Source organism: Aulostomus chinensis, chromosome 15 (assembly GCF_037954235.1).
Source record: "Aulostomus chinensis isolate RoL2024-O1b breed Wild chromosome 15, RoL_Achi_v1.0, whole genome shotgun sequence".
Classification (NCBI taxonomy): domain Eukaryota; kingdom Metazoa; phylum Chordata; class Actinopteri; order Syngnathiformes; family Aulostomidae; genus Aulostomus; species Aulostomus chinensis.
Window position 1 is genome coordinate 21,963,510 of NC_141334.1, and position 9,696 is coordinate 21,973,205.

Consider the following 9,696-nt stretch of genomic DNA (forward strand, 5'->3'; position numbering starts at 1 on the left):
TATTACATAACTTCACACACACAAAAAACCCAAATCACTGCCTTATTTTACTGTCCAAATCTTGTCAAACTTGCCAATTTCAGTTGTTAGCTAGCTCCAAGTTTGTTGTTGTTTCACAAAGTCAGTGGGGACTTTTAAAATGGCAACATGCACAGAATGCTGAATTAAATAGTCCCCCATCTTAAATCTTGTACCCACAACATTCCTGTAAGACTACTATTACAAGAATATTTCTTTAAAATTCTTAATGAAACTTTATATCTAAACCTCCAGCACAAGGAAAGCACCATTATAGCAAGGTTCTAACTTAATCATGTCTCCACAGTGAAGCTAATTGTTCTTGACTTAAACGAGAAGAGTATCAGAGAGCAAAAGCTTTTGAATGCTGAGTCACTATTCAGTGGACCACTTGCAAGGATGTCTGGAGAACTGATAACAACTGAGTCCTGATTAGACACTGAATCATCACAGGAACTGACGAGTCACTGTGGCTGCTGTAACTTAACATGCCAATATGGTTGACAACTTAACAATTATGTTGTCCCTCATTTGACATCATCACATCCTTGAGTGGAAATCATGATATTTGCACAAGGTTGCCAAGCACTGGAAGCAATATTGGCTCATCACTTATCACAGGGTCAATTTGAAGAACCTTAGTTGTCAGGCAGCCTTACTCATTTAAAACTTAAATTGAAGAGACCAGAAAGGAAAGTGTATTTATTTTGTAAGCAATGTGTAAAACGTTCCACTGTCACAATTTTAACCCCAGCAGCTATGCTTGATTGAGAGCGGCTAGTAGGTTAAATATTGCTTTTTTCTCAGGAGGTAACTATATAACATATAGATGTCTTATTTTTTCATGCTTGCATTTTTTTCATGAGGGATTTCTTCTGTCAAAGCACTTTCTTGTCAATTTATTATGTATACCTAAGACACAGTACAACTATATAAGACAGTGGTTCTCAAACTTTAGTTCCCCCCCCTCACCGGGGGGAAAAGGGGAGGGGGGAACTAATGTTTGGACGTCGGAATTTTTTTCGCGGCAAAACCATAAACAAAGCGAAAGGTGAGGGAAAACAATGTTTGGATGTCGGAATTTTTTTTCGCGGCAGAGCCATAAACAAAGCAAAAGGTGAGGGGAAATAATGTTTGGACGTTGGGTGACTCGTGCCCCCCCTGGGGAGCGCCACACACTTTGGGAAACACTGATATAAGATAACAGTCCTGCAATTAAATCAAATTAAAAAAAACCTTCATGAAGTTTAAAATCTTCCATTTTAAGGGAGGTTGAAATATCTTAAACTGACAGATGCTTCCAGCAAAACATTCTGCATTTTGCCACCTGATTTTGTGGACTTGCTCAGTTTTTGTTGATTTGATAATTTTCTCTTGGTACACAGTTTGTCCCTTTCTGTTGATTATTATTAGATTATATTATCATTATATGATATTATATCATCATTATTATTGTTTTAATAATAATAATTAATATTATAATTATTATTCTTGTTACTATGCACATATACAAAATCACATTCAGGTACACACATATATACACACACATATATATATATATATACACACACACACAAACATATATATACATATACATATACACACACACACACACACACACACACAACATACATATATATATATAGTCCGTTTTCTTTTCTTTTCTATACAGTTTTATTTATGTCTATTCTTTTTACCTTTATGGTAACAGTGCTGTGACTGTGTAGATCATTGCAATTTCCCTGGCAGAACATCCAAAAGGGATTAATAAAGTAATCTGTCTGCATTTTATTATGGAAAATAAAGGGTTCACCATGTCATTCCTGTGGGGACTCAATCTACTATATTCAGCTTTTTTCCCCCCAAAAAGACTTTTGTGTATTCTTCACTGAGTGCTGAGCACCTCTGTACTTCTGGTGGAGTCAAGCATTGTCTAGAATGGCTGTTACCAGCTCTGGCTGCTGCCTCATGGCTGTTACACATTTTTAGTTGCAAATGTGCCCTGTGTATGTCTACTGGTGGTGTAAAGGAGTTAAAGCACATGGATCATGCACTGTAGTGACAATATAAATTTTCAATATTGCAAGTTCATGAGGAGTTGCTGAATGCATGTAACAGTAATCAGCTCCTACCACCTTTGTAGTATTAGATAAATACTAGGGATGTCCTGATCTGATCAAGTGATTGGAAACAGGTGCTGATCAGCACATTTTAAACTGACTGGAATCAGAAAGGAAAAGATCATGTTTTTTTTTGTACAAAATAATACGGCAAAGTTCACATTTAGGAGTCATCTGGAGTTACAAAAAGACTGCCCAAGGGAACAAGGAGAGGTAAAACCCTCACAAAGTTTCATTATCAAACCTGCTTTTGGGTTTACCACAGACGTCTCATGTTTTGCCCAGCACCACAGATGACCTATCAAGAGATTTTATTTTTTTTACTTGGTTTAAATCCAATACCAAATTATTTGGAGTTGTGCTCGGAGTTTAATTTTAGTGACTGTTATTTAAATGGAATTAAAGACCTTAAAGGAAAACTTGGAAACCAGATTTTATTTTTTTCAGTTCTTAAATCTTTGGAGAAACATAGGGTGGGGCCTTGGAATTCGCAGATACTAAAAATCAAAAGACTGAGGCACAAAAAACTAAAACAAAACCCAAACAAACAAAAAACATGATTGGGACATCCATAATGAATATGTGTTCTGATATGTGTTACTTATACATCACTGATATTATCCGGCATTTTTATCTTCTCCACAAACTGTTTGCCAACTGCCAAAAAGATGTCCCACCATAGATATAATTTATCATCAACTTGTAATTGAACTTTCTCCAGAAGTGACAAAATTACGATGAGTAACAGAATGCAGCATAATGAAGTAGACTAGCTGCCAACCTGCAGCATTTTCCGCCTGATTGAACGTCACCCGGATGTTTTTCACCAGCAGCTTCCAGTCATGAGCACGGGGGGGTTTGGGGGGTGAAACCACCTTATTGTAGGCTTCCTGGGAGAGAAACCACAGTATGTAAAGAGTAAGCACTCTATTCTTGATGGATGAGTAGCACATCGACAAACATTTCCATACCTTTCTTCGTCTCCACAAGAATAGCACAATAGCCACTTACAGATAATAAAACCTCTATATAGCCAGATTCACACGTTCAGCCTTTCCCAGAAATGTTCCCGCACCTCTTTATTTGAGAACTTGAGTGTCAACATCAATTTTTTGTTTGTATTTTTCCTCTAAACATACATCCTGCCTTGCCCCAATTTCTCCATGTACAAATGCCGACGAAGGTTCTCTGCCATCCAGGTCATGGTATCTCCTTTTGGGATGCGAAACATCTTCAATCAAACTGAAACAGGATGCTACTAAAAATTATTCACATATAATTGATTTATTTAATATGAAGGGATTTTAACTACATATGAATAAGATAAATGATAAATGTGGCATGACATCATATGATGAAAAAATGTATTTATATATGTATATCACAATAATAAACTGATCAATCCTTCATACATTATTGACAATAAATACTTCATGAAACCTTTCCATTTTTCTTTGGACCAGAGTGAAGCAGATCTTACATATTTTCAGTAACACTAAATGCAAATCTGAAGTGTTATTCAAAGCCATCAAACTGTAGTACAGATAAGTCTTGGATGATTGATGACATATAGATTCAAATCTGTGGCACAAACAAATGAGCAGGGATGACAAATCTGTCCCCATGTGTCTGCACTGTGTTCTTGACTGTTGTTATGAAGAAGCAGTGTCTTATCAACTCACGTTGACCTCCAAGCCCTGAGCAGGCCTGCAGCTCAGAAACACAAAGGGATGTGTTGCACACAGTAGTTGCCTCAATTGCTCCTTTACTGCTGCCACACTGCAAGTGTTGGCATTGTCCTGATAAGAGACATAGTGATAGGAGGGAAAGCAAACATTTATGTTCAGATTATTAAACTAAACCTTAACCTTGTTTAAGTTCAAAAATATATTTCACATCTTAATCATTCTTGAAAGGAATGAATTTCTATTAAGATGGAGTGTAAAAGCCTCACTTTCAGTTTATCATAACCCAAAATTCTAATTTTGCTTTCGTAAAGTAGAAAAAGTCTCCGTGCACTCATTGGTCTTCCTTTTTGTGCAGCAGCTACATATACAACAGGTATATTTCATAATGATAAATGTACCTGGGTTGAACTGGGGATGACTCGCAGCTTCTCTGTGTCCAGCTGAGACACTCCCCAGCTCACCTTGACCTCATCCTCAGTTTCCTGCATCTGTAGATCAAGCTGAGGGACATGACAGAGAAAAAGTTAATGATTATGCTATCAAACATCTTAGCTCATGTAGAGCTCACAGTTCTGACCATTAATACTTTTGCCTGAATGGTGGTGTTGCTTTTTTGTTGAAACTGGCAAAAAAATGTGTATTAGGGGAGGACAATTAATTGAATTTGAGCCATTACTATAATTCAGCTTCTCACTTTCATAAAAAAGATAACTGAAAGAAAATTATTTTTATGTCTCATGCTAGAGTGTTGCATTTTGTCTGGTGTTGTAAGTGAAGGGTACATTTCAATAATGGGTATGCTCCACCTCTCCTCTATTTAAATGCAGAGAGAGAGTGATTATAACAGGTGATCAAGCTCGACTGACTTTTTTTGAGAGTGAGCAGCTCAGTGATATTTTTCTATGATTATTAAAGTCTGACTTTAAAACAAATATAGTATAAAAAAAGAAAACTGTGTTTAACAATTGGGATTTTCATATCAGCTTAAATGAAAAGTGAAATAAGAAAACACAGTCACTTTGACGTGGGCTGGCTTGCACTGTAGTCTTACGATTCAACAAGCAGCTCAGATTTGATGCCACTCAATGCATCAATGCTGAATCTGTAAATGCTCTTCCGCTTTCTCTGTGATCCACTCACCACTCATTTTTTTTGGGGGGGGGGGGGGCTCAAGTCATGGGCTGTAAAACTGTTACTATAGGTAAAGACAGAAAAGTAGAGAGCTATATTCCTGTATTAGGAGGAGAGACCTGTTGTCTCTTGTAAGTAGCTGGGAAAGGGCCACCCATCACTGATTCCTGCATTGTACCAGCGCGCTTGCCAATGCGCTGCAAAGAAGCTCTGTTGCTCAGCTGCTCTTCATAGTATTGCACGATGCCACTTGCCAAGAATCCGGTGGGGTTTCATCTCATAGGCTCTGCCATTTTAATACAATTTCACACCCCACACTTTACTGTTCTCAGTCACCTTGTCCTGAGATTGTTCAACATTAATATTTCAGATTCAGATTCAGAAAACTTTATTTATCCCCGTGGCATGCAATTAAGGGAGCAGAGAGCTGGACAGTTGGTTACGTAAGTTACACAACAACAACAACACCACCACCACAACAGCATACCTAAGGTGAGGAAGTGCAGTGGAATGGTCGATACATCCCAGAGTGCAGTGGAATGGTCTATATATAAATTGGCATGTAACTGAATACTTCATTATTAAAATTCCTAATAGTTACACATTTCACTTTTCAAAAGGAATGCAAACAATCACAGAGGTGTGGTCAACACTATGAACTGTATAAAACTGGTGCAATGCCTCTCCACCCATCCTGACAAACAGGAAAGATGTTTCTTAGAGAAGGTGAGAAAGGTGTATGTTGAAAGTCAAGTTCAGCTGACAGAGGAGAGAAAGAGAAAGCAAAGCAACTGAGCCATCCTGTCCCAGCCTGCCTGGATTCCAGTGTGACAGTGAACAACTGCCTCTGTGATGCCAAACAAAGGCCTCATCAGATAGCACGGGGATGCAGAAACTTCCAGATGAACAATAACACAGTCTGCATTGCTAAGATCAGGATCTGTCCACATGAACAGCCATATCAAGAAAATTATCATAAAAAACACCCAGGCACATAACCTGAAGAGCAGAAATTGTTTACTAGGAAGGAGTTTACCACCTTCATTAATTTTATATGACCATGAAAACTCCCCAGTTGATGTCACTGGACTAACTCCAACAAGGGTGCCTGGTATGTTTGGACTACCGAGGTCCAAATGCAGTTTCTGAATAGAAAAAACAAATGCTGTATTGGAAAATTCACATGCCCCATGTGTAACATGAGTGACATCACATGCAAGAGATCATGTGGTATAGTAGTAAAAGACAAATGGTGCTGTCACACTGCCCACCGAGCTGCGAATTCGCTTGTCTTTTTTGTGGCTCGGTCCGAGGTTTCAGACAGAGTGCTGCAAATTGGGGGTCAGTTTTAGCACAGCAAAATTCCCTCACCTCTCCTGGGCTGCAAATTTGGCGCATTCTCTGTCTAAAAAGAGCTAAAGACTCAGCAGCATGCTACAGTGTTTTATACTGTACATATCCTTTCCTGGGCCTTGTTTAAGCCAGGATCATTTTAGCTCAGATGTTGCTCGAAAAGCCAGCAAAAGCTCTAGTGGATGGATGGAGACATTTGAGAGGCTTTCTGACTTTTACAGACAGAGCCAAAACAATGAGTCTGAGAGAACTGAGACAAGAGGCATCCTTTATGTTCCTGCAACAAAAACTGATCCAGAACCAAAACAAAAGATTGACGTTACTAATCCTGACTTTAGCACTCTAGCCTCTCACTCATGGAATATTTATTGCACAACAAGCTCCTGAGAACAGAGGGATGACAAGCATATTATTGGTTTAAAAACAGTCCTAATACCAATTGGTTACCCCAAGTAGCTACTACCATCTACATGTGTGAAAATAACAATGAACCTAAATACAGAATGAACATGGTCAAAGAGTTGTGAACCTCATGAACATCTAACTGAAAGCAGACAGATCTGGCCATTTCAAAACAAAATAAAATCAATTAAATAATTTCCCTATAAAAACAAGTCATCATCATTCGTGTCATACCTTCAGAAGTTAAGGGCCCCTAGAAAATGGCGATGCAGTGAACAAAGTGGCCAGCTTTCCTAGAAATGAGCCTTACAGCCATTTAATGAGGCCTTTGGGACATGTGCCAAGCATAGAAAGATATCTTGATCACATCATCTAATGCTCTGGCCAGCACAGATCCAATGCAGGGTAGAACATCACCTTCTATAAGATCTCCAATTAAAATGTCACACAATAATTTCCAAAGGATATCCCTCTGTTTTTACACGTGTAAAAAGTTGAAGGGGACAATTCAGCCATTAAAAAAAGAAATAATATTTTGCACTCAAGGAAACTTTAAGTGAGGCTTTGGACGACTATGAAAAAGCAGCATTTACCTGCAGCTCCACTGGAGCTATACAGACTGTGTATTTACAAGGATCTGCTGAAGATGCGGCTGTCGATGCTGCACCCAGAGAAAACTGAAGCTTCTCCCCGACCACGCTGCAGGACGCTGCCTGTTGGGAGAAGCAAGACAGACATTAAAGTTACCAGAATTTGCCTTTTTTCCAGACATCTTAGTGAGGAGATGTTGGTCAGTCCTAACATTGAGACACCTTTCAAAGTCAGTTTGGAGTGACAGTTAAGGTTTGGGTTAGGCACAGCTGAAATGGTTATTGTTAGGCATGGGGCTGGGGAATGCAAAGTTCAAAATGAAAATGAGATGTTGAAATTCTGACTTTTGAACAAAGAGCAACATATACACCTTTCTAGAATGTCACACTGAATTCTAAGAAAGGGGAAACACCAGCAGTCAGAGATTTCAATCATCTCTGTTTACAGTAAATCATCTTCACTGCAATAGAATACATCTGGAACTGAGGAACTCAGTCAACAGTTGGGTGACCCATTCTCCTGCTTGAAACACTATTCATTCAGATATCGAGAGAGAGAGAGAGAGAGAGCGAGAGAGAGAGAGAGAAAGAGAGAGACAGACAGACGGACAGAGAGAGCGACAGAGAGAGCAAGAGAGAGAATATCCAGTATGGTATTGGATCACTGTGAAGGGTAAGCTAAACCTAAACATAGGTGCTGTCACATTCCTCAGCCTGCCTGCTCCTCCTGCTGAGCTGTACAGCTAGCTACGTAAGCTTCTTAAAAAGACACACACACACACACACACACACAAAAAGATAAAAATAAGCCTCTATTCATTCAATTCCCCACACTAACAACAGAACACCTGGTGCTAGTCCATATCCTGATGATAACAAAGAAAAGGCTGAGCTTGCAGAGAGAAAAGCTATGCCCATCAGGCCAGTGGCACAGCAAGTCATGTGTCCCTATTTAACCTTTGTAAAGTATAAAAAGCCCTAAAGGGGCAATTTGTTTCAGTCTGTACACACTATGGAAATATACAGACTGTGTGCAGCAATATGACACAATGTGTGATTGACAACTTCTTTCTTGCAATTAATTTCAAGAAGAATTCTTATTTAAGTATTTAAGGTCTCTCTGACCAAATGTGGAGACAATCTGGTTAACCTACTCTGACAAGTACATCAAAGTGTAAAATAGTTGGCGTTATGATTAATCTGCCTGAAAACTGAATGGACCTTTCCTTGGCCTGTTCGTCATTTTACATAATCCTGCAGACAGACAAACATCACCTAAATCATAACCTCCTTTGTCAACTTTTTATTAATTTCAAGAAGAATTCTTATTTAAGTATTTAAGGTCTCTCTGACCAAATGTGGAGACAATCTGGTTAACCTACTCTGACAAGTACATCAAAGTGTAAAATAGTTGGCGTTATGATTAATCTGCCTGAAAACTGAATGGACCTTTCCTTGGCCTGTTCGTCATTTTACATAATCCTGCAGACAGACAAACATCACCTAAATCATAACCTCCTTTGTCAACTTTTTATTAATGGGGGAAAATATCTACATGTTGTAGAGTGCTGTGTGTGTGGTTGTCAATGCAGACTAAAATGCAGCACTAGTCAGATGATAGCTCTTTCAAAACTGAAATAAGCTAGGGTAGATTGATTGCAGGGGTGGTAATCTAAAGTACATAAAACAAGGAAATAAGAAATATTTGCCCTTCTCCTGCTACAACAACGCAAATGAATACTGAAGCTGACCAACGGTATTGTCGTCCCTGGCCAAAGGATATGGACACAACTCCTGTTACTAGTGAACATTGAAATCAGATCGCAATACCTGGGCACCTCCAACAGACTACCCAAAGTAAAAACAACTCATAGTCTGCAAGTTTATAGCAGGGACAGGTTGACTGACATTTTAACAGGTGCCTTCCTAAGGAAGACTACTGAACTTGACATTTTACATATACATTGATACATACTACTCAGAATCCTAAAAACATGACATACTTTGATCCCTAATGTGAAAAGTAATGATAGAATGTGGAAAAAAATTGTGATGTCATATACATGTTTGAAAGACTAGTTATACTTTGAATACTTGTACTAACTTAAATCTTCTGGTTCTGTCTATAAAACAATTTCCCTCCAGGAACCATCTCCTCAGGCAATGTTATACTTCAAGAACTGTGATGGTCAGCATACCTTGTGCATGGCAGACTTCTGAAAGCTGGACACTTTGCCGACCATTAGTTCTGATGCCTCCAGAGTACCCTCTTTAAATATCAAAAGTACAGGATTCTAATAGGACAGACACATGAAATAAGGTAGCATTGATGTCAACCATGAAAAAAAATCCCAAATCTAAACAGATGGGCTAAGAGGTCATCTATATCTATAC

At 38.7% G+C, this 9,696-nt stretch overlaps 1 protein-coding gene across 7 annotated transcripts in view; it reads right to left on the bottom strand.

The window, feature by feature from the left end:
- c2cd2 (C2 calcium dependent domain containing 2) overlaps positions 1-9,696 on the bottom strand; it is a 31,280-nt gene that overhangs the window by 20,554 nt on the left and 1,030 nt on the right. For all 7 annotated transcript variants that reach the window (XM_086179303.1, XM_086179304.1, XM_086179302.1 and 4 more), the window contains 5 exons: positions 9,501-9,596; positions 7,306-7,425; positions 4,225-4,326; positions 3,821-3,937; positions 2,920-3,028 (listed from right to left, as the gene is read on the bottom strand). In XM_086179303.1, coding sequence (XP_086035429.1) covers positions 2,920-3,028; positions 3,821-3,937; positions 4,225-4,326; positions 7,306-7,425; positions 9,501-9,596 — 544 coding nt within the window. The remainder of the gene's footprint in view (positions 1-2,919; positions 3,029-3,820; positions 3,938-4,224; positions 4,327-7,305; positions 7,426-9,500; positions 9,597-9,696) is intronic.